The sequence below is a fragment of the Nerophis lumbriciformis genome, linkage group LG24 (genome assembly GCF_033978685.3).
Source record: "Nerophis lumbriciformis linkage group LG24, RoL_Nlum_v2.1, whole genome shotgun sequence".
NCBI lineage: Eukaryota > Metazoa > Chordata > Actinopteri > Syngnathiformes > Syngnathidae > Nerophis > Nerophis lumbriciformis.
The window spans coordinates 23,312,440-23,337,629 of NC_084571.2; the positions used below are offsets into that span (position 1 = coordinate 23,312,440).

Sequence of the window (25,190 nt, forward strand, 5' to 3'; positions counted from 1 at the left end):
AAATGACTGCTGTCATTTGATTGTAATAATAAAACATTTAACTTGTTATTTAGTAGGTTTGGCACAGGTGTGCTGCTGGTGTGGCCACAGCGTGCATGTTGCTCACATGTGCTCCACTCAATGCTCAAGGAGTTTTTGAGTTTGCTCACACACATGAACAATTAGAGCGAACATTGACTCAAACCCCAACCAATCATCATGGATTTTCTCCAAATATACGGATGTTCTCATTCATCCAGGTCATTGTCACAGTCCATTTTCTGTCTTTGTAGCATGTAGCTTTGATGTAAGCTACCTGGCTACATGGCTCTAAAAGTAGCTAATCTACAGGAAAAGCTACTTGTTAAAAAAGTAGTTAAGCTACCACCAATCTGCAGGAAAATTTAGTTAAGCTACGTAGCATAGCTACATGTAGCTTGCTACTGCCCATCACTGCATATCTGATAGAGCAGTGTTTTTCAACCACTGTGCCATGAAATACAGTCTGGTGTGCCATGGGAGTCTATGTAATTTCACTTAAATGGGTGAAAAATATTTTTTGCAAACCAGTAATTATAATCCGCAAATAATGTGCCGTTGTTGAGTGTCTGTACTGTCTAGAGCTCGGCAGAGTAACCGTGTCATACTCTTCCATATCCGTAGATGGCATCAGGTAGCTAATTGTTTTGTAGATGTCGGGAACGACGACGATGGTTTGTCGTGATCACGATATGCAGACGACAGCGGGAAGCAGCGTGCAGGCCAAACGCTATCTAATGCTTAAACCAAAAATAAACAAAAGGCGAGTTCCGCTAAGAAAAGGCTTTGAAGCTTAGGGAAGGCTATGCAAAACAAAACTAAGACTGAACTGGCTATAAAGTAAACAAAAACAGAATGCTGGACGACAGAAAAGACTTACACGTGTGGAGCAGAGATGGCGTCCACAAAGTACATCCGTACATGACATGACAATCAACAATGTCCACACAAAGAAAGATAGCGTCTGCACAACTTAAATAGTCTTGATTGCTAAAGCAAAGCAGGTGCGGGGAATAGCGCTCAAAGGAAGACAAAACAGGAAAAGCCACCAAAATACAAACCCTGTTTCCATATGAGTTGGGAAATTGTGTTAGATGTAAATATAAACTGAATACAATGATTTGCAAATCCTTTTCAACCCATATTCAATTGAATGCACTACAAAGACAAGATATTTGATGTTCAAACTCATAAACTTAATTTTTTTTTTGCAAATTAGAAATTAGAATTTCATGGCTGCAACACGTGCCAAAGTAGTTGGGAAAGGGCATGTTCACCACTGTGTTACATCACCTTTTCTTTTAACAACTCTCAATAAACGATTGGGAACTTGTCAAGACTTGGTCCTGGGTGTTTGCTTTTCCGGGATGCAACGGAAAGTTGGCTCGGGCGAGACGGGAATGAAGGTAAATTTTTTATTGAAACACTAGAACTACAAAAACAAGGAAGTAAACAAAAGGCACGCACAATGGCGGAGAACAAACTATGAAACCAAACACTTGCACAAAGGCAAAAACTATGAACAACAAAAAAACACTAACTGTGGCAATAATAAACAAAACTTACTTGGCATGGACAAAAACGGCATGAAAAAGCACAGCAAGGGTCATAAGTGTGTTGAGAGTATAAATGCGGGGATGTCGTCAGAACGACAAACTGAAAAGAATGAACTTAAATACTATGGACATGATTAGTGAAAGCAGGTGCGTGACTCAAAACGTGAAACAGGTGCGTGACGTGACAGGTGAAAACTAATGGTTGCTATGGTGACAAAACAAAAGTGCACAAAAAGTCCAAAACCCAAAACGAACATGACCAAAACAAAAACATGATCACACAGACATGACAGAGCCCCTCCCTTAAGGACAGATACCAGATGTCCAAAAAGGAAAAAAAAAATAACAAGAGTCATGGGAGGGCGGGAGGGGAACATGGCGGTGGGTCGCCAGCCCAAGTGGCCCCGAATCCACCGAGGCAAAGTCAAGTGGCGGCGGCGAGTGGAACGCCGCTGCAGCAGGCGAGGCGGGCGCCCAGGGATTGGCCACATTCGTGGCCGACTGGGAGGTGGGCGCACTTGGCATGGCGGGCGACCAGGTAGCGGCCATATCCGTAGCCGACGAGGAGGCAGGCGCGTCGTCATCGTGGCAGGCGTGGCTTGGCGTGGTGAGTCAGGCGGTGAAGCTCGGCGTGGCGCGTCAGGTGGCGAAGCTCGGCGTGGGTCTTGGTCTTGGTCTAGGCGTGGGTCTTGGTCTTGGCGTGGGTCTTGGTCTTGGCATGGCGGGTCTTGGTCTTGGTCTTGGCGTGGCGGGTCTTGGTCTTGGTCTTGGCGTGGCGGGTCTTGGTCTTGGTCTTGGCGTGGCGGGTCCTGGTCTTGGTCTTGGCGTGGCGGGTCTTGGTCTTGGCGTGGCTGGTCTTGGTCTTGGTCTTGGTCTTGGCGTGGCGGGTCTTGGTCTTGGTCTTGGTCTTGGCGTGGCGGGTCTTGGTCTTGGACTTGGCGTGGAGGGTCATGGTCTTGGACTTGGCGTGGAGGGTCTTGGTCTTGGCGTGGAGGGTCTTGGTCTTGGACTTGGCGTTGAGGGTCTTGGTCTTGGCTTGGCAGTGCTTGGTCTTGGCTTGGCAGTGCTTGGCGGCTTGGAGCTGGTACCGGAGCTTGGCATGATGCGGCTAGGCGTGGTGCGAGTACTGGAGTCTGCCGTGGAACTTGGCGTGGTGGAGCTGGTGCTAGCCTTGGTGCGGCGACAGGTGCTAGCCGTGGAGCTGCGACAGGTGCTAGCCGTGGAGCTGCGACAGGTGCTAGCCGTGGAGCTGCGACAGGTGCTAGCCGTAGAGCTAGCCTTGGAGCAGGTGGAGGTGGCCTAGCTGGGGGTTGCGGCTTGGCATGGTGAAAGACCGGTGGTGGTGGCCGTGCTGGAGGCTGTGGCTTGGCAGGTCGGAAGATTGGTGGTGGCGGCCGTGCTGGAGGCTGTGGCTTGGCAGGTCGGAAGACTGGTGGTGGCGGCCGTGCTGGAGGCTGTGGCTTGGCATGGTGATGCAGAGCCACCCCACCTGAACAATTCCCAGCCCTAGCCCCCCCCCCTCAAGGGGCGGATACCAGACGCGCTCCCTGCGGTCTGGAACTCCCTCTAGGGGTGGGCGGAGGGAGGACAGGAGGGGGGCCGAAACTTCCCCTTTAAATTGGCCACAATGTTTTTCTTTATCCCCCACCTGGGGTTGTGTGGGCGGAAAAAAAGAAAAAAATTGTGACGGGGGCGGGACATGAGTCTTGGGGGGCGGGGCATGAAATTTGGGACGTGGCTTGGACTGATTAGACCTGATTTCTAAAAACATGTTTTGATAATGTTTTATCAAAGACATGGCATTAGAGTCTTTTGCTGGAGGCGGGTGATCAAAACAAAAAGAGTTTAAAAAAAAATCCTGGTCTGTGATGTCATCAGGGCGAAGCCGGGCTGGCTGCTGCTTGCTTCCGCCCGGAGGGGGAGGGGCTTGTGGGAGCGGCGTGTCCTGCCCGCTCGCGGAAGTCTTTCCTGGCGTCCCTCGCCTTTGGCGGCGCTTCCGTGGCTGAGGTGACGCACCAATTGGCACCAACTTGCCTCCATTCCCCCACATCATCCCCCTGCGCTCCCTGGGGGAAAAGCGCAGCGTCTCTGCCTCCATGGCGCGCAGCACCTCCCAAGAAGCCTCATCCAAATTGTCCAACTCGGCCAACTTACGTGCGGAAAAGCTATCTTGCTGACGACATACTGTCAAGACTTGGTCCTGGGTGTTTGCTTTTCCGGGATGCAACGGAAAGTTGTCTCGGGCGAGACGGGAATGAAGGTACATTTTTTATTGAAACACTAGAACTACAAAAACAAGGAAGTAAACAAAAGGCGCGCACAATGGCGGAGAACAAACTATGAAACCAAACACTTGCACAAAGGCAAAAACTATGAACAACAAAAAAACACTAACTGTGGCAATAATAAACAAAACTTACTTGGCATGGACAAAAACGGCATGAAAAAGCACAGCAAGGGTCATAAGTGTGTTGAGAGTATAAATGCGGGGATGTCGTCAGAACGACAAACTGAAAAGAATGAACTTAAATACTATGGACATGATTAGTGAAAGCAGGTGCGTGACTCAAAACGTGAAACAGGTGCGTGACGTGACAGGTGAAAACTAATGGTTGCTATGGTGACAAAACAAAAGTGCACAAAAAGTCCAAAACCCAAAACGAACATGACCAAAACAAAAACATGATCACACAGACATGACAGAACTGAGGAAACTAATTGTTGAAGCTTTGAAAGTGGAATTCTTTCCCATTCTTGTTTTATGTAGAGCTTCAGTCGTTCAACAGTCCGGAGTCTCCGCTGTCGTATTTTACGCTTCATAATGCGCCACACATTTTCGATGGGAGACAGGTCTGGACTGCAGGCGAGCCAGGAAAGTACCTGCACTCTTTTTTTACGAAGCCACGCTGTTGTAACACGTGCTGAATGTGGCTTGGCATTGTTTTGCTGAAATAAGCAGGGGTGTCCATGAAAAAGACGGCGCTTAGATGGCAGCATATGTTGTTCCAAAACCTTTCAGCATTAATGGTGCCTTCACAGATGTGTAAGTTACCCATGCCTTGGGCACTAATGCACCCCCATACCATAACAGATGCTGGCTTTTGAACTTTGCGTCGATAACAGTCTGGATGGTTCGCTTCCCCTTTGGTCCGGATGACACGATGTCGAATATTTCCAAAAACAATTTGAAATGTGGACTCGTCAGACCACAGAACACTTTTCCACTTTGCATGAGTCCATCTTAGATGATCTCGGGCCCAGAGAAGCCGGCGGCATTTCTGGATGTTGCTGATAAATCGCTTTCGCTTTGCATAGTAGAGCTTTAACTTGCACTTACAGATGTAGCGACAAACTGTATTTAGTGACAGTGGTTTTCTGAAGTGTTCCTGAGCCCATGTGGTGATATCCTTTAGAGATTGATGTCGGTTTTTGATACAGTGCCGTCTGAGGGATCGAAGGTCACGGTCATTCAATGTTGGTTTCCGGCCATGCCGCTTACGTGGAGTGATTTCTCCAGATTCTCTGAACCTTTTGATGATATTATGGATCGTAGAAGTTGAAATCCCTAAATTTCTTGCAATTGCACTTTGAGAAACGTTGTTCTTAAACTGTTTGACTATTTGCTTACGCAGTTGTGGACAAAGGGGTGTACCTCGCCCCATCCTTTCTTGTGAAAGACTGAGCATTTTTTGGGAAGCTGTTTTTATACCCAGTCATGGCACCCACCTGTTCCCAATTAGCCTGCACACCTGTGGGATGTTCCAAATAAGTGTTTGATGAGCATTCCTCAATTTTATCAGTATTTATTGCCACCTTTCCCAACTTCTTTGTCACGTGTTGCTGGCATCAAATTCTAAAGTTAATGATTATTTGTAAAAAAAAAAATGTTTATCAGTTTGAACATCAAATAGGTTGTCTTTGTAGCATATTCAACTGAATATGGGTGAAATTGATTTGCAAATCATTGTATTCTGTTTATATTTACATCTAACACAATTTCTAAACTGATATGGAAACGGGGTTTGTAGGAGCGAAAAACTACAACTAAAACAGTACGCACAGGAAAACACCAAAAACACTCTAAGTCATGGCGTGACGTGATAGGTCACAAGAGCTGTTGCATAGTGGGTTATCGTTTATGGTTTATGGTTATGGGGCGGCATAGCTCGGTTGGTAGAGTGGCCGTGCCAGCAACTTGAGGGTTCCAGGTTCGATTCCCGCTTCCGCCATCCGAGTCACTACCGTTGTGTCCTTGGGCAAGACACTTTACCTCCCTGCTCCCAGTGCCACCCGCACTGGTTTAAATATAACTTAGATATTGGGTTTCACTATATAAAGCGCTTTGAGTCACTAGAGAAAAGCGCTATATAAATATAATTCACTTAACTATAATTCACTATGGTTTAAAGTCATATTCAACAATTGCGAGAATAACTTTTTATTTTCAATATCGACTACTGAGTTAATTTTTTTTAATGATTTTTGCTGGTGTTGTGCCTCCGGATTTTTCCAATGAAAAAAATGTGCCTTGGCTGTAAAAAGGTTGAAAAACGGTGTGATAGAGACCTTGAATTGGACCTCTTTCTACCGTCCAGGTATCTGCCGTCATGTTGACACTCCACTCACCTGTGACCTGCACTCCGATGCGAAAGTAGACGTTGGAGTTGGCGTTGTATCTCTCCACCAGGATGTAGTACCATTGTTCCCATGCCGGCACAGAGGCATCCAACTCACAAGGGTTCCACTCCCTGCAGTCGAGGGCACTTGAGTTGTGCACAGGCGGCGCCCGCGCTCGAATCTTCAACACCACGGGACAAGAAGTGTCGTTGCTTTTGTCCTTCATGCCGCAGTTCACCAGCTGAACTTTGACTTTGGATACGTAATTGGGAACGAACACTCTGCACACAGAGAGAGAGAGAAAAAACATCTTAGAATAGATTTATGTTACATTGTACCATATGTCTGTTGTTCATTTCATACTATCATAAAGATTGGAAATAAGTATTAGGTCTGAATATGTTTATATTTCTTGAGCATGTAAAAAGTGATGTACTGGTGGCACTTTTTTTTTTTAAATTAATGATATTGTTCTTTAACAACTTTATGTATTGCAGGATGGGCACCGAATTGGTACTTTTATGGCACGGGTAGTGATACTGAAATCTTTTCGTTATAATATCAATCCTCAAATCAAAATATCGATACCTTTGATACTTTAGTTCAGGGGTGTCCAAACTTTTTCCAACAAGTCAAAGTATATGGGGGCCATATTGATATTTTTTTACCAAAAAAAAATGCTAAAAGCAGATATTATGTACAGGTGACTATGTTAATTATTATTAATTATTAATTAGAACATTTCAGGTTTTTTAATTACATACCAATTTTTTTGTTCTTTTTTTCTTACATTTTTACTTTAGTTTTTTTCCCATGTAAGAATAGACAAAAATAACAATACGATTGTGCAACTGCCTAACTCAGGGGTCGGCAACCCAAAATGTTGAAAGAGCCATATTGAACCAAAAATACAAAAACAAATCTGTCTGGAGCCGCAAGGGCCCTACTCGGACTTTATCAATGAATTCTCAGAGTTCGTTGCTGATCTAGTGACGCACGCAGACAATATAATCATAATGGGGGACTTTAATATCCATATGAATACCCCATCGGACCCTCAGTGCGTGGCGCTCCAGACTATAATTGATAGCTGTGGCCTTACACAAATAATAAATGAACCTACGCATCGCAACGGTAATACGATAGATCTAGTGCTGGTCAGGGGTGTCACCACCTCCAAAGTTATGGTACTCCCGTATACTAAAGTAATGTCCGATCATTACCTTATAAAATTCGAAGTTCTGACTCATTGTCAACAAACTAATAATAATAATAACTGCTATAGCAGCTGCAACATTAATGCTGCCACAACGATGACTCTTGCTGACCTACTGCCTTCGGTAATGGCACCATTCCCAAATTATGTCGGCTCTATTGATAACCTAACTAACAACTTTGACAATGCCCTGCGCGAAACCATTGATAGCATAGCACCGCTAAAACAAAAAAGGGCCCCTAAAAGGCGCACTCCATGGTTTACAGAAGAAACCAGAGCTCATAAATTATCATATAGAAAGTTGGAACGCAAATGGCGCGCGACCAAGCTTGAGGTTTTCCATCAAGCATGGAGTGATAGTTTAATATCGTATAAACGCATGCTTACCTTAGCTAAAGCTAAATATTACTCAAATCTCATCCGCCTCAACAAAAACGACCCTAAATTTTTGTTTAGTACAGTAGCATCGCTAACCCAACAAGGGACTCCTCCCAATAGCTCCACCCACTCGGCAGATGACTTTATGAATTTCTTTAATAAGAAAATTGAACTCATTAGAAAGGAGATTAAAGACAACGCATCCCAGCTACAACTGGGTTCTATTAACACAGATACAACTGTATCTACGACGGATACTGCAATACAAAATAGTCTCTCTCTTTTTGATGAAATAACATTAGAGGAACTATTACGGCGTGTAAGTGGGATAAAACAAACAACATGTTTACTTGACCCACTTCCTGGGAAACTTATCAAGGAGCTTTTTGTATTATTAGGTCCATCAGTGCTAAATATTATAAACTTATCACTTTCCTCTGGCACTGTTCCCCTAGCATTCAAGAAAGCGGTTATTCATCCTCTGCTCAAAAGACCTAACCTTGATCCTGACCTCGTGGTAAACTACCGACCGGTGTCCCACCTTCCCTTTATTTCGAAAATCCTCGAAAAAATTGTCGCACAGCAGCTAAATGAACACTTAGTGTCTAACAATCTCTGTGAACCTTTTCAATCCGGTTTCAGGGCAAATCACTCTACGGAGACAGCCCTCGCAAAAATGACTAATGATCTACTGCTAACGATGGATTCTGATGCGTCATATATGTTGCTGCTTCTTGATCTTAGCGCTGCTTTCGATACCGTCGATCATAATATTTTATTAGAGCGTATCAAAACACGTATTGGTATGTCAGACTTAGCTTTGTCGTGGTTTAACTCTTATCTTACTGACAGGATGCAGTGCGTCTCCCATAACAATGTCACCTCAGACTATGTTAAGGTAACGTGCGGAGTTCCTCAGGGTTCGGTTCTTGGCCCTGCACTCTTTAGTATTTACATGCTGCCGCTAGGCGACATCATACGCAAATACGGTGTTAGTTTTCATTGTTATGCTGATGACACCCAACTCTACATGCCCCTAAAGCTGACCAACACGCCGGATTGTAGTCAACTGGAGGCGTGTCTTAATGAAATTAAACAATGGATGTCCGCTAACTTCTTGCAACTCAACGCCAAGAAAACGGAAATGCTGATTATCGGTCCTGCTAAACACCGACATTTATTTAATAATACCACCTTAACATTTGACAACCAAACAATTACACAAGGCGAATCAGTAAAGAATCTGGGTATTATCTTCGACCCAACTCTCTCGTTTGAATCACACATTAAGAGTGTTACTAAAACGGCCTTCTTTCATCTCCGTAATATCGCTATAATTTGTTCTATTTTATCCACTAGCGACGCTGAGATCATTATTCATGCGTTCGTTACGTCTCGTCTCGACTACTGTAACGTATTATTTTCGGGTCTCCCTATGTCTAGCATTAAAAGATTACAATTGGTACAAAATGCGGCTGCTACACTTTTGACAAGAACAAGAAAGTTTGATCATATTACGCCTATACTGGCTCACCTGCACTGGCTTCCTGTGCACTTAAGATGTGACTTTAAGGTTTTACTACTTACGTATAAAATACTACACGGTCTAGCTCCGTCCTATCTTGTCGATTGTATTGTACCATATGTCCCGGCAAGAAATCTGCGTTCAAAGAACTCCGGCTTATTAGTGATTCCCAGAGCCCAAAAAAAGTCTGCGGGCTATAGAGCGTTTTCTATTCGGGCTCCAGTACTATGGAATGCCCTCCCGGTAACAATTAGAGATGCTACCTCAGTAGAAGCATTTAAGTCCCATCTTAAAACTCATTTGTATACTCTAGCCTTTAAATAGACCCCCCTTTGGACCAGTTGATCTGCCGTTTCTTTTCTTTTCTCCTCTGCTCCCCTCTTCCTTGTGGAGGGCGGGGGGCACAGGTCCGGTGGCCATGGATGAAGTGCTGGCTGTCCAGAGTCGGGACCCGGGGTGGACCGCTCGCCTGTGCATCGGCTGGGAACATCTCTGCGCTGCTGACCCGTCTCCGCTCGGGATGGTGTCCTGCTGGCCCCACTATGGACTGGACTCTTACTATTATGTTGGATCTACTATGGACTAGACTCTCATAATATTATGTCAGACCCACTCGACATTCATTGCATTCGGTCTACCCTAGAGGGGGGGGGTTACCCACATATGCGGTCCTCTCCAAGGTTTCTCATAGTCATTCACATCGACGTCCCACTGGGGTGAGTTTTTCCTTGCCCTTATGTGGGCTTTGTACCGAGGATGTCGTTGTGGCTTGTGCAGCCCTTTGAGACACTTGTGATTTAGGGCTATATAAATAAACATTGATTGATACATACAGTTAGTGTGTCATGAGATATAAATTCAATTAAGAGGACTTAAAGGAAACTAAATGAGCTCAAATATACCTACAAATGAGGCATAATGATGCAATATGTACATATAGCTAGCCTAAATAGCATGTTAGCATCGATAAGCTTGCAGTCATGCTCTGACCAAATATGCCCGATTAGCACTCCACACAAGTCAATAACATCAACAAAACTCACCTTTGTGCATTCATGCACAACCTTAAAAGTTTGGTGGACAAAATGAGACAGAAAAATAAGTGGCATAAAACACGTCCTAGAAAGTTATACATGTAAACAAACTACGGTGAGTTCAAGGACCGCCAAAATTAGTGGGACAAAACGGTGCTCGCCAAATACTCGAATCAGTGAAGCATGTTTAATACAAACAGTGTGCTTTATAACAATTGGGGAGGTTTGTGTCATGTTTGTCCTCCTACAGAAACCATATTAACACAAAAAATATTTTTTTTTCCCTCATCTTTTTTCATACATTTTCGAAAAAGCTCCAGAGAGCCACTAGGGCGGCGCTAAAGAGCCGCATGTAGCTCTAGAGCCGCGGGTTGCCGACCCCCGGCCTAACTGAATGTGTGAAAAATTCTGTCTGTACAAAAATATCAATGTTCAGTTGCACATTTTAGCAGTGTTTATTGCGGTTTTGTCGATACAAATATTTTGGTACCGGTACCAAAATGTATCTTGATACTTTTCGACAATTTTCTAAATAATGGGGACTACAAAAAAATGGCATTACTGGCTTTATTTTAACAAAAAAATCTTACGATGCATTAAACATATGTTTATTATTGCAATCAAGGAACAATTTAGTCCTTAAATAAAATAGTGAACATACTAGACAACTTGTCTTTTAGTAGTAAGTAAACAAACAAAGACTCCTAATTAGTCTGCTGACGTATGCAGTAACATATTGTGTCATGTATCATTCCATTATTTTGTCAACATTAGGATAAACTGTAAAAATTGATTATTAATCCACTTGTTCATTTACTGTTAATATCTGCTTATTTTTGGTTTCAACATGTTCTATCTACACTTCTGTTAAAATGTAATAATCACTTATTCTTCTGCTGTTTGATACTTCACATTAGTTTTGGATGATACCACAAATGTAGGTATCGATCCGATACCAAGTAGTTACAGGATCATACATTTGTCATATTCAAAGTTTTCATGTGTCCAGGGACATATTTCCTGAGTTTATAAACATAATGTGATTTTATTTGTATTTTTTTTATTTTGTGACGGTAAAAAAAAATTGATGTAATCATAGTAGTATCGACTAGATACTGTTTATTATGGTTGTTGTATTTTTTCTAATTAATTAATAAGTTAGTATTATTTCATTTTTTAATTAACTAACTAAACTTTGTTTATATTTTAAGTATATTTTATTTTTATTTTGAGCACTTCTAATATTTTAAAATTGTTCCACCAAAAAAGAAAAATCAAACATGGGTGGGAAGCATTTTGAAATGCTTTTATTTAAGAAAATAAAATACTAAAACAAATATTATATATATATTTAAAGATGAAACTTTGTGTTCTAGGTGACTAAGTATATTATTATTAGTTTTAAAATGTCAGCTATTTTCCATACAGTCCAATTTTTGGCTCTTTTTTCTGAAATTGTTCTTTTAGAGAGATATTTTATTATTTGAATCAACACAACTTTTAAAATCTTAGCAGATAGATTAGGTATAATTGCACAAAGTATCAGATCGGTGCCGCGATACCAGCCTGAATCTTACTTGATATCGTATTGGAAAGAAAATCAGTGGTATCGCACATCAATGCCCCCGGGCATCGATTCATGTAAAATCCGACAGTGCCGTGTTTCGGTACCTGGGTTGCACGTCACGTCACGTCTAGTTGAGGAGTCATGGCGTTCTGAAAAAAATTGCTTCTTCATAAAAAAATATTCTAAAAAAATTGCAGCCAGTTGCGTAATCTAGACATAAGTAATAGACGGACTTCGATGAAATTTTCAGAAAATGTCCGAAATTGGTCGTGAAACAAGTGCTTTTGTAGTTGTTGTTATTATTCATAAATGAGCTTGTCAAAATATTTATTGGTGACATCAATATTCATACCATTTTTGTTTTGGTTTGTTTCCTGGTGTGTACTGTATTTTCCGGACTATAAGGCGCACTTAAAATCCTTTTTTTCCCTCAAAACTCGACAGTGCGCCTTATAATGCGCCTAATGTACGGAAAAATTTTGGTTTTGCTTACCGACCTAGAAGATATTTTATTTGGTACATGGTGTAATGATAAGTGTGACCAGTAGAAGGCAGTCACACATAAGAGATATGTGTAGACTGCAATATGATGGCAGTCACACATAAGAGATATGTGTAGACTGCAGTATGACTCAAGTAAACAACACCAACATTTTATATGTTCCATTGAAAATATAGAACATTACACACGGCGCTCAAAAATCTATCAAAATGTTTTAGTATGACTTTGGTAAGCTATGAAGCCGCACCGCTTGATGGATTGTACTGTGCTTCAACATAGGAGTATTATTATGGTGTGTGTATAAGGTAAGACATATTATGTGGCGTTTTGTTTCACAATATTATGCAAAAGCAATTTTTCTTACCTACTGGTACCTGCTGGTCTGTATTTGGGATCTGCATAAGTCCTGAAAATCTGCGCGCGTCCGCCTTTGTAGTCTGTGGCGACACCGTAGTCGATAAGCTTCTTCTTTTTCTCTATCTTCTTGTTATGGGACATTCATCCTCTGCTGTTGCCATTTCTAATATAAAGTAGTGTAAAGTTCTTACTTATACCTGTCAGTAAACTCGCAAAAGTGAAAGCACTAAAACATAACGGTGTAGTGAGTTTACATTATTCACACAAGGAACTTTAGTTACTAGAGAGTTCCGGTTGGACCGTTTTTTACGGGACACATTTCCGGTGTTGTTGTTTCCGGGTGCTCCGTTATTGATTGAAGTCTGAATGTCATTAAAACAGTTAGCTCCATCTTTTGACACTTCTTCCACTCCCGTCCTTGCACGCTACACCGCTACAACAAAGATGACAAAGAAAAGATGCCGTCGAAGGTGAGCCACGTAAATAAGACCGCCCACAAAACGGCGCATCCGGAAGCGACTGTCAGAAAGCGTCTTGAAGATGATCTGTAAAACATCATCTATGCAACATTTTTACCAAAGAACCACCATCACATGTTATGTAGACCACAAAGAAGTGTTTTACATTAGAAAAAAAATAAATAATAATATGACTCCTTTAATGCGCCCTATAATCCGGTGCACCTTATATATAAAAAAACGATCAAAAAGAGACCCACTTAACGGCAGTGCGCCTTATAATTCGGTGCGCCCTATGGTCCGGAAAATGCGGTAATAAAATGCTAAAACTTACCACCATATATAACATTGTTTTACCTTAGTTGCTTGCTATGGTTATTTTGTTCGAGGAAACTTTTAACGTTGATGCGTATGCGTGAACATGCTCAGTAGCGCTGGGGAGCATTTTTTTTTACAGGTAGCACATTTTCTCAGAACGCCGGCTCTAACCCTAACCCTTTGTAACAATTAACGGTATTAATAATAATTGCAGTAAAACGCTTATTGTTACCATTTTAATTAAAATGATGGAAAAAAACGTGATTGATAACTGCACTTTGATAAACTCACGGACTGACTGGCGCTAGCTTCGATGCTAACATGAAAATTAGAGACATCAACATATTTCCGTATTAAGAAACAACATACCCCAATCTAAACAGATATAAGCAACTAAAATATTCAATTGTGCTGTCATAGCACGGGATAATAGATCCGAGAAATACAAGACTGAGGTGGTTTTACGGTGCATTCAAAGACCGCTGAAAAGAGTAGAACAACCAAAGCTTAGAAGGGCCACCAGAAATAAAAAAAATATATTTTATTTGTTAAGCACTTTTCATTTGAATTCATCTTAAAGTGCTACACTACAAACCAATATTTAAAACAATAAATGCTTAAACATTAAAACAGATAAAATACTAAGACTAAAACACTAACGGTGTCTTTTTTAAGTTATTTTTTTTTAAATCTAAGAATTTTAGTATGTGTACTTTGTGAGCACATTCAACAATATTGCAATACAATAACAGTGATCATTTTAATCACAAAATAAACTTGGTGTAAAATTTTCAGTCGTTACATTCCGAACTTTAACACTTGGCCGTCATTCCAGCAGCACTGAGAGCGGACTGTCGGTCATGTTGAAAGTTTCAATGCCAATAAAGCTATTGACTCAGAAATTTAATAATAAAAGAAGTAGATAGCAGTTATCATAATCAGCTCATTTTTAAATGTTCAAGTGAAAAATTTGGTACCGAAAATTGGTACCTGTCAATATCCAGGTACTGGGAATTTGTACCTGGATATCGGTACCCATCCCTAATGTATTGTCTATTTATATTGACCCGCTTCTGCCTTTTGGCTTTAATTTATTTTTGTTTTTAGTCATTCTTTACTTGTTCCAAATAGAGCTTAACTAAACAAAAAAGTCCTTAAAAAGAGAGCAGATCTGTACCATGGTCCTTAGTCAGGCTTCTAACGATGAAAAAAAAACCCAACCAAAAGGACATTATGTATTATAAGATATTAAATGTACCCGTGTAACCCTTCCAGCTTTGGATACAGCCATTGTGGAAACATGAATCACCAAAAAAAAAACATTATTTCATATTTCCCTGCTGACATTTTCAAGGCAAAATGAATAATGAAGAGGAAATAATATCTTCTTTCAAATGAAAAATAGATGCTGTCTTCAACAAAACATCCGAATCGGGCATCCAACCCTGCAGTGTGAACGTAGCCTGAGACTGGAGTCATAAATCCGACTGAAGCGTGTCTGGGTTTTTATTTTCTTGCCAGCGCATCATTTTTCATTTGTAAGGCTGCAAAAGCAGAACATTTCTAAAAGTTCTAAAAGATTTTTTGAAGGGAAGTTTAGATTTTTGAAAACATTCAGTTGGATGCTGTTTGGGGGAAAACAATGAAATGAACAAATTAATCATTTAAAATACAAAAAAGAAGATTGAATATTAGTGATAGATAAAAAATAACATATAGAAACCATAATAACATTTAGTTTTGTTGGAACCAAATTTAACAAGCCAACGCACGATTCAATTTGATTCTTGGGGGTAACGATGATTCAGAATCGATTTATTGAATTTTAATTGATTAAAAATCGTTGCAAATAACAAAATCAATTTTATTTTTATTTTTTTGCTGATATCGGACCAATATTAGACCCTTAACATTTTTTTTTAATCCATTCACATTTATTAAATTATACATATAATAATAATAATATATATATAAATACACACACATACACACACACACACATATACATACATACATACATACATGCACACACACACACACACACACACACACACGTCCATACATATATATATATATATATATATATATATATATATATATATATATTAAAAAAAAAAATATATATATATATATATATATATATATATATATATATATATGTATATATATATATACACACATATTTAATACAAAAAAGAAGACAGAAAAAAAGTGATGAATAAAAAATAACATGTAGAAAACATAATAACATTTAGTTTTGTTGTTGTAATCAAATTTAATAGGAATGTGAATCTTTGGCCACGCACGATTCAATTTGATTCTCAGGAGTACCGACGTAATTCAGAATCGATTCTCGATTCAAAATGATTTTCGATTCAAAATCAATACTTTTTAAATAACATCGGATACCTGTTCTATGATTAAGGACATTCCTCCATAATAAATAGCTCTGATCAATTTCTATATTACTTGAAATAAAACGTGTTTTGTTTGATAAAATTCTACCCAAACATTTAATAAAGTCAAATACAAATAAGTCAACAAGAGAAGTATCCAACACTAAGTAAATGTGTACAGCAGATATAGATCATCTGCATCAGAGGTGTCAAAGTGGTTCTCACTGAGGGCCACATCACAGTTATGTTTGGCCCCTGAGGGCCGTTTCTAACAGTGAATACTATTATTACACAATGTTATTATGCATTTTATTGGTAGTAAAAAAAAAAGGGTAAGTTGCAATAATTTCAACTCAAAATGTAGTGTATATTACTGTTTTTATGGTAAAAAAAAAAAAAAAAAAAGGCAGCTCAGTTGCCAGAATTTTACTGTAAAATATACATTTGTCAATTTTACAGGAAAATTTTGGCATCTGAGCTGCCAGTTTTTTACCGCAAATCAATGACTGTTGATTTTTCGGTGTATTACTGTTAATGCCAAAACGACACCACAGTTTATTACAGTAAAAAAAAATACCGTTTTTTTTTTCATTTTGAGAAAAATGCTGTAAAAACCACAGTAAATTTCACAATTTTCCTATGAAATCTATTGCTACTTTTACATTGCACAATTTGATGGATAACTTGCTTTTAAATCATTATTATTAGTATTTATTTCTATTTAAAAAATGGTTTGAATGTTTGATAATATATTTTTGCATAATTAGACAATATTTAAGTTAACATAATTTGCGATTACATGAAGTAGATATATTTTTTTTCTCCCAAAATAGAAAGAAAAAATACATTTAGTAAGAAAAGTTATAGTACTTTATTGATACATATTATTTCCGGGCTATCGAGGGCCAAATAAAATGAAGTGGCGGGCCTTGTGTTTGACACCTGTGATCTACATCAACAATATGATTTGTCTGAGTGGCTGGACAGGACAGATTTGGAAAAATAAATCTATTTTTTATTTTTTTTAATTGATTAAAAATCGTTGCAAATAAGAAAACTAATTTTTTTGAGACCCCTAAAATGTACAATGTTTCACATCCGATACAACACCGCTGTTGGAGCCTTGAGTACTGGCAGATACCGACATTAATTTGATAAGATATCAGCACGAATCATAGTGCACACTTTTATTATTTTATTGTGGAGCGTTCAAAATGGCTTGAGTAAGTGAAATTAGTCAAATGGACTTATGTTGTCTTTAAATTGAAGTGGAGTGGCTTTTGGTTTATTGGCGACACCTCGTGGTCGCTATAATTCATTAAGTGACAGGGGAACTGCACTTTTTTTGGAAATTATGCCAATCATTCACAATCCCGATGTGAGACAAGAACTCATGTCTTCCTCTTTTTTTATGCATTCTAAATTGCAAATAAACACTAGCAAGAGGTGGCCAACAATGCAGGTAATAGAAGTACACTATTCCACCCAAATAGCACTCTAAAAAAAAATAATCCAGAAACTACCAATAATACTCCATTTCCATGTCGTGACCTGCACATTGACCACATATTAGCGACATTGTTATTGTAAGAGCAAACGCAGAAAAAATATTTTTAGTAACACGGCGACTTGCTCACGGAGGTGCTGCAGCTACTGACATACTGAGCTGCTGCAACGCCTTTGAGTTGGTAAAAGTTTGTGTAAATCACACCCCTTGCATGTATAGTAGAATTTGGGGCCATTTATTCCCATTCAACTGAGTACCGAAGACATTGCGAGAAAGACGCGACAAGATGCTCCCAGCATGTTTTATCAGATAATAAATTCATCATCTAAACAGAGAAAACAAGTCTCGTGCTTAAAGATATAAACATCCTATCAGTCGGAATGCCAGTGAGAGCAGAGATGGTCCAGTAAGTGTTTGTTTTACTATGTTGGTAGTTTGTATTTCTTGTTTAGCACTTAACAATATTGCTTGATGATGCGGAGTGTTTCCCTAAACTGGAAGTCCGCCATTATTTGTATTAATAGTTATCGTTGAAGGAAATAGTGAATGTTGCGATGCGCTCTTGACTGCGAAAAAGTTCCAGGAATGCCTAAAATGAGCTAAATACGGAAAATATGTGTTATCATGAATGTGCCAGTTACTACATTACACATATATCTACAGCATGCACAGTATATAAAATGTTGTTGGCTGTTTTTGGATGTTTTTTAGAGGGCTTTTTAGATTAAATCCCCATTCCCTACATTGTTAACTAACTCTTGTGAGCGTTTATTTACGATTTAGAATGCATTATAAAAAATTTAAAAAAGACATACGTGTACTTGTCTCACATAGGATTTGTGAATGATACAATTGTTTTTTTTAAGAGCAGTTCCTCTTTAAGCTTATTACGCAGTAAGTTGAATGATGCGGACACGTTCGTTACTTGACACTTTCTTACACTGCTTCTGCCTTGAAGACTTTGTATGTGTAAGAAACATGCAACTATAATTGTTTATATATATATATATATATATATATATATACATATATACACATATACATATATATATATATATATATATATATATATATATGTTTATATATATTTTATATATATTTCTTCTCGCGATCCGCGAGAAGGGCCCGACGCACGTCCAGGGTCACCACCGCACCGACACCCCGCCTCGTCCGCCTTCGCCGCGGCCGGCGTCACGCGCAGCAGGTAAGCAGCTTACCTGCCCGCCACCCCCGTGGCCGGGGGCTCGTAACAGGGGTCACTCCGCGCGCTCCGCCCGCGCAGCTTACCTGCCCGCCACCCCTGTTGCTGGGGGCGCGTAACAGGGGTCACTCCGCGCGCAGTGCGCTCACGAAAGGGGTGGGGCTCACCCTGGTTGATAGCAGGACGGTGGCCATGGAAGTCGGAACCCGCTAAGGAGTGTGTAACAACCCACCTGCCGAATCAACTAGCCCTGAAAATGGATGGCGCTGGAGCGTCGGGCACATACCCGGCCGTCGCCGGCAGCGAGACGCGCTTGGAGGTGCACTCAGCGCGGCTCCCATATGATTGCGCACTGGTGTGCGTCTGGGTCGTGACAGCGTGGCACGCGAATGTCTGTGCTGCATTGGATCAGTCTCCTTTCTTTAACAGGCAAAAGCTTTATAACCTCACTAATGCCTTGCATCGTCTATATTAGATATATAACAACGGGCGGGTGCGGGCGGATGCGGTTCTGATCAAATGTTACATCGGGTGGATGGCGGATGGTTGACGACTTTCTGATGCGGTTGCGGATTAAATAATTGCCTATCCGCGCATCTCTAATATATATATATATATATATATATATATATATATATATATATATATATGTGTGTGTGTGTATATATATACATACATTGATATGTATATATGCATACATGTGTATATATGTGTATATTTGTGTATATTAATGTAAATGTGTATATCCATGTGTGTATATATGTGTATATATATATATATATATATATGTGTATGTGTGTGTGTGTATGTATAAAATATACTTTTTTGTCTTCAATTATTTTTTACTTACTTCATATTTTGATACCCATTTCCAATTGTGCAGCCAGATTGAATGTAGGTCACGTTTATGAACATATCTGATATTCAGAAATGTTATAGTTTAAACCTGTGAATTATCTCTTTTCTCCTCTTCCCACCAAATCCCGGGTTGGGAATAGTTTTTTGGCGACTGACTTACTTATAAAGAGCAGATCTGTTGTGTGCGGGGATCATCTGGTCTATGAAGTAGCCCGGGTAGAGCAGTGAGATCCCAATCAGCCTCTGGACGATGAGCTGAGGCTGGAACAGGTACTGGCATTCCTCAGACAGACCCTAGCAGGAGGGAACATGCACAGGGGATTTATGGCGTATTATTTGACATTGTGCAGATGATTATCATCCCCACTGATGGATTAAGTCTGTCTTTTGGATTAATAACACATTCCCGCCCTCCCTCAGCCTGCCAGCCAGGTGAAACGTGCACTGCACCCTCCATTGGACGTGTGACATTACATCACTCTGACATGAGCCCGGCCGACTAGAACCGCTCGGAACCAGGCGGCCCGGATGTGGTCTCAACGCACGATCAGCAGCCAAATTTGCTTGAGAAGGAACAGAGCATCCCCTAACGACAGGTGCAAATGCCCGATGAGGTTGTTAGTTCCTGTCAAGTGAGCGCTAGCCCTCCTTCCTCCTCCATTTGTGGCCACAATTACTGTGGCGTGTCATTAGTCCAGTCTGTGACCTTTTGACTGATCACAGCCTGTCACTTGGACTGCTGCCTCTACTTGTTGCAAAGGAAAACTCCACCCTTTCTCAGACTTTTTCAAGGCATTCTATTAGATAGATTTATACAAAATCTATCTAGTAGCTTGTAAATAATGCTAATATTAGCAAGCCGAGCTAACACAACAATAAAGGGTGCTGATATTCACCATCATAATGTACCTGATCTAGCTATCTTTAAGATATTTAAGATTGGCATATTAGGATAACACCATGCCACAGTTTGCTAATGTTAGCATTCCCAGCTAACACAATAATAAAGGGTGCTGATATTCACTATCATAATGTACCTAATCTTTAAGATATTTAAGATTAGTATACAGTGTTGGGTTAGTTACTGAAAACCAGTAACTAGTTACAGCTACTAGTTACTTTATTTCAAAAGTAACTCAGTTACTAACTCAGTTACTTACACCAAAAAGTAATGCGTTACTGTGAAAAGTAACTATTTAGTTACTTCTTTTTTTCTTCTTCTTTTTTTAAAGCTCCCATTAATGCCCTTTTTGCCTTCATTTCAGTACTGTTATTGCACTGGAGAATAATACAATCTGTTGATCAACTTGACATACATTTTTATTTTCCCTTTAACATAATTAATGAAAAACAGTGCAACATAAAAAGGCATTCCTCCTTTCTTTAAACTTGGACCAATGACCATGAATAAAAAACAAGTTAAAGTGCAACATAAGAAGGCACATCATCTTCCTTGAAACATAAAGCCTGACATCTGGAGTGATGCTGCTGTCTTCCACACTTGGAGCCATGGATTGTAGAATACTTGTTTTCAGTGGCAGGATCATTGACACAGATGGTGAAGTTTCAGTGCTCAGTAGAGATGGAACACTTTTGAGGGGTTTAAGCACCTGGAGGACCTCACCTGCCACTCTCACATCATCATCAGACAGGGTGACATTTGTCTTCAGGGTGTTGTGGGTCAATGCAGAGTATATAGCTGCCTGCTGCTCCAACATATCATAAGTGGAGTTCCACCTCGTTGGGACATCATGTATGAGCAGGCAGCTTTAGCATTTCTTGCTTTGTCTTAAGCACATGAGCAGCTGTTGTGCTTGGGTGGAAGTAAGAAACCTTCCTGATCCTCCCAAAGAGGCGCTCCATCCTATTGACTGAGATTCCCTTCTGTGATGCCAAATTCACTACATGTGCAAAGCACCTATCTGTGGTCCCAGTCCTGCCTCATTCTCTGTAATTATTTGATTTTTGGCATCATCACGTGTGACTGGGATATCTTTATCTTCCATTCCTCCACTGCTTGTGTCAGTACCTGCGCAAGGTGACTCTCGTAGAGGGGGCGTGTCTTCTCATCTCCCAGTCTGCTGTGATGAAGTGAGCGCTTATAGTTCCGCTGGACGTCCACCCGTCTGTCATGAGCGCAACAGCTGATGCTCGGGATAGTTCATCCACAACTTTTTTCTTCTCCTGCTCATAAAGATCTGGCACAATCTTATTGCTGAAGTGGGTGCACGACGGGATGTCGTAACGTGGTTCAAGCACGTTCAGCATGTGTTTAAAACCCTCGTTTTGCACAACCAAGTCTGCACTTATAAACACACCGATTCAATGGCGGGGGCGTTCAAGCTCCTCCGTTACTCCGCTCGCCATGACCACGCTGTGTGTGGACTGAACGTGCCAACAACTTTTTTTTTTGTTTCATATATCAAACCGCGGATCAATTGTGTGCCTCATCCCCCCCCCCCCCCCCGCCCCCCCACACACACACACATAGACCGCGCCTCTTTTCTTCTCTCCGGCTTGTGACAGAGGAAGATTCAGAAGAACGACACCGCAGCGCTTCTGTTTCTAGCCGATACTACATCAAAAGTAACGTAAAATAACGCAGTAACGCATCATGTAGTAACGGTAACTAAATTACTGAATAAAAAAAAATAACGCGTTAGATTACTAGTTACCGCCGAAACTAACGGCGTTACAGTAACTTTGTAACACGTTAGTCCCAACACTGTTAGTATATTAGGATAACACCATGCCAGAGTTTGCTAATGTTAGCATGCAAAGCTAACACAATGCTACACAACCCAATTTTCACCCACAAATCTTGTATTTGTGGGTGTTGTATTTCTAAATTGTATTCTATCAAACTATCTATGTATCTGCCCTTAAAGCTAATAATAGCATGATAAGATATACAATTTTCACCCACAAATCTTACATTGTATTTCAGTCTATCTATCTATCTATCTATCTATCTATCTATCTTCCCTTAAAGCATGGGTGTCAAACTCTGGCCCGCGGGCCAAATTTGGCCCGCCGTGTAATTTCACTTGGAACTTGAGGAGATATCAAATTAACATTAGAGCTGGCCCGCCGATTATATTCAGCGGCGGTGCCGCGGTAACACCGCATTCACTGCTAATTCTCATACTTGCCAACCCTCCCGGGAGACTCCCAAATTTCAGTACCCCTCCCGAAAATCGTCACGTCCGCTTTTCACCCAGTCCAACAAATGTTGGTCCAGTCACATAATATGTGCGGCTTCTGCACGCACACACACGTGAATGCAACGCATACTTGACCAACAGCGATACAGGTTACACTGAGGGTGCCCGTCTCAATAACTTTAACACTGTTAGAAATATGCGCCACAGTGTGAATCCACACCAAACAAGAATGACAAACACATTTCGGGAGAACATCCGCACCGTGACACAACATAAACACAACAAAACAAATACCCAGAATCCCATGCAGCCCTATATACATATATTTACAATATACACCCCCGATACCACCAAACCCCGCCCCCCCAACCCCGCCCACCTCAACCGACGCACATTTCTGCTCGTGTGTGGCTCATCAGTAACAAGTGAACTACAGCCAAGTTCCCCCGTTACGGCACGGCCCGAGGGTCAAAAAGGAAGTATGCGCGTTAGTCGCCCGTTAAATTAAAAAAATTAGTACTGTTATTGAAATTTGTAGTTAACGCAATATCGCGTTAACTTTGACAGCCCTAATATATATATATATATTAAAAAAAAAAAAAAAATTATATATATATATATATATATATATATATATATATATATATATATATATATATAAAGACATGCACCTGGGGATAGGTTGATTGGCAACACTAAATTGGCCTTAGTGTGTGAATGTGAGTGTGAATGTTGTCTGTGTTGGCTCTGCGATGAGATGGCGACTTGTCCAGGGTGTACCCCGCCTTCCGCCCGATTGTAGCTGAGATAGGCTCCAGCGCCCCCCGCGACCCCGAAGGGAATAAGCGGTAGAAAATGGATGGATATATATATATATATATATGTACACACATACACCTAGAAATATATGTATAAATATATGTATATATATATATCATCTACTGCTAGCATTAGCATGCTAAGCTAATGCCATGTGAAATATTGCTAATGTTAGCATGCAAAGCTATCAATGCTAAACACAACACAATTTTCATGCAAAAATCTTGCTTCATCCAATAAAATCTATGTAGTTATCTATCCCCCACTGTGAGTATTAGCATAAGCTAAGACCAAACAGTTTCTGCTGCCCACAAACTTGACATTACCATCAAAGAAATGTAGATGCCACACTCAAGTTTTATTATCCTTTTTTTTAAGCGATATCTATGATATCCAATCAGGCGCCCTAAGGCCACTACTAGGGAGTATTATGTAGGTCCTGAAAGCCCTTTAGCAAATTACTGACATTTTGGCCGCAATACAAGTGGTAGTTGTCGTGGTCCAAAGATAGAAGACAGCATTAGACAGCGTATTTAACATACGAAAAACAAACATTAGTGCAGCTGGTAGTGCACAAGAAAAAAAACACAAGAATTAGTGCAGCTGGGAGTGCACATGAAGCATAGAGAAAGTTGAATACCAGCAGTCACCAAACCGTTTACGTACAAGGAGCAATGTTCCAGCAACTAGGCCGCAGCAACAGCCGAACTTAAATAGACCTGATTACTAAACAATAATAGGTGCTGCAAAGACAAGTGACAGAAAGTGGAAACTAGAAAATAAAATCGCTGGACAGGAACTAAACACTAAAGATAGAAGGAACGACCATAAACTAAAAGAAGACATGACCTGGTCCACAGGTTAATGACAATTCCAGTAGCATTTTGTAATGTTATTTCCTGCATTCGGCTCTAAAGCCACTAGTTGCCTCCCGCTGATCTTTAGTCTACAAAAAAATACCATACAATGACAAGTTAATGTCTTATTGTCTTGCATAAGTGCCCGCTGGTTATCGCTTGCTTTGTCAAAATGTTTTTTCAGTTCATTCATTCAATTATAAATCATACAGCTTTTAAAGGTCCGGGTCGATAATGGGGAGACAAGAAGGCAAAATTCCACAAAAACGATGACAGCGGCTACTTAAAATATGTTTTCATCGCTTCCAGTTAGGGCAAATCTCTTGTGTGTTGTGTGCGGGGAGAATATTAAAGCACACGTATCATCCTCTCTCTGAAAAGCAGTCAGTATGCATGCTTTATATGTTTCTTGCTATTTTGCTTTGTATTGTTTTGTACATGAGTACGTCATATCAAGAGAGGAGTGCACCTCCTGTATCGCACTCTTTTTCTGTCAGGGATCTGGCAGGAAGGAGCTGGTCCTCCGGCTCAAAAAAGGTTAGGAACTGCTGATTTAGTCGCGAAGGCCTTGATGAAGACGTTTAATTAAGTTGCCAGTATCTCAGGACAGCGGAATGTTGTGAAAGTATGTTGCGGTGGGAGGGGTGTCATGGCAACCAACATCCAGGAGCACAAAGATGGATGGACATACGCTCGGGTAAACGCCGTCGATATTTTTCACATCTCATATCGCTCCCCATTAAATCCCTCATTGAACGCGGAGCTTTGCATGATGGGTAATGACTTCAGATCGTGACGCGGCACGCTCGGCTGATAAGTTGTTAAATCGGTCGGTATTAAAT

At 40.6% G+C, this 25,190-nt stretch overlaps 1 protein-coding gene across 3 annotated transcripts in view; it reads right to left on the reverse strand.

The window, feature by feature from the left end:
• tmem8b (transmembrane protein 8B) overlaps positions 1-25,190 on the reverse strand; it is a 211,091-nt gene that overhangs the window by 113,439 nt on the left and 72,462 nt on the right. For all 3 annotated transcript variants that reach the window (XM_061981821.1, XM_061981823.1, XM_061981822.1), the window contains 2 exons: positions 19,669-19,802; positions 6,201-6,472 (listed from right to left, as the gene is read on the reverse strand). In XM_061981821.1, coding sequence (XP_061837805.1) covers positions 6,201-6,472; positions 19,669-19,802 — 406 coding nt within the window. The remainder of the gene's footprint in view (positions 1-6,200; positions 6,473-19,668; positions 19,803-25,190) is intronic.